This window comes from Pundamilia nyererei, unplaced genomic scaffold (assembly GCF_000239375.1).
Source record: "Pundamilia nyererei isolate P.nyererei 1_Seehausen unplaced genomic scaffold, PunNye1.0 scaffold00026, whole genome shotgun sequence".
Lineage (NCBI taxonomy): Eukaryota > Metazoa > Chordata > Actinopteri > Cichliformes > Cichlidae > Pundamilia > Pundamilia nyererei.
Genome location: NW_005187427.1, coordinates 2,835,939 through 2,836,942, shown reverse-complemented (window position 1 = coordinate 2,836,942; position 1,004 = coordinate 2,835,939). Strand labels below are relative to the sequence as shown.

At 42.4% G+C, this 1,004-nt stretch overlaps 1 protein-coding gene across 1 annotated transcript in view; it reads left to right on the top strand.

Annotated features, from left to right (window-relative positions):
- LOC102196331 (glucocorticoid receptor) overlaps window positions 1-1,004 on the top strand; it is a 67,686-nt gene that overhangs the window by 57,828 nt on the left and 8,854 nt on the right. Inside the window, exon 8 of the mRNA XM_013909490.1 lies at window positions 359-489. Within this exon, the coding sequence (XP_013764944.1) occupies window positions 359-489 (131 nt within the window). The remainder of the gene's footprint in view (window positions 1-358; window positions 490-1,004) is intronic.

Here is a 1,004-nt window from a genome sequence, read left to right as displayed (position 1 = left end):
TAAAAAATAGATATGAAATGTGAAGGAGTCATTGCCGATGGCACTGCAGTTGGTCAGAAAGAGTAGACAGTGCTCAGCCCAAGGCTGTGTATCAGGAGAATGTGCTGTATTGATTTTCTAAGAAAAAAGTAATGTGGGCTGTGTGTTAGTGGAAGTGAGGTGTGAAAATCCATCATGACTGATTTTAGAGTCTGTATTTCTCCTGCAAGGATGTAACACATCCCTGCCAGGGCTATTTATTGGGAATTGAATAACAGCATGAGTGAAACAGCTCCAACTCTAACCTGCGTGTCTCTTTTAATTCTGTTTTCTTCTGTTTCTTGTCTTCACCTGCTCTACATTTCCTCTCCTCTCACAGAGATCGCATGAAGCTGCCCTTCATGACTGACCAGTGCGAGCAGATGCTGAAGATCTGTAATGAGTTTGTCAGACTGCAGGTGTCCTACGAAGAGTACCTGTGCATGAAGGTGCTGTTACTGCTCAGTACAGGTAATGGAACACAATTCACTTAGAAAAATGACAGCAGTGTTTTTCAAAAGTCTCTCTGCTGGACTGGAAAAATCACTTTTTATTGTGTCTACTGTGTTATACAGCTGCAGCTTTTTTCCATTTCCTTGCAATTTGTCACAGTAGGGCTGTTCTGGTCATGTTCCTCTTGATAAATGCGCAGAGGATTTTGATTGCTGCTGCTAAAAGCCACAAATTTCATTACTTATCAGTAATGCATCGCCTTTGTAGCAAAGATTCAACAGGGTGCTGGAAACATTCCTCAGAGGTTTTGGTCCATATTGGCATGATAGCATCACGCAGTTGCTTTAGATTTGTCAGCTGCACATCCATGAGGCAAACCTCGTGTCCCACCGCATCCCAAAGGTGCTCTTTTGGCTTGAGATTGATGACTGTTAAGGCTATTTGAGTACAGTGAACTCACTGTCTAATTCAAGAAACCCATTTGAGAAAATCTGATATTTGTGACATGGCATGTTGTCCTGCTGGAAGGAGCT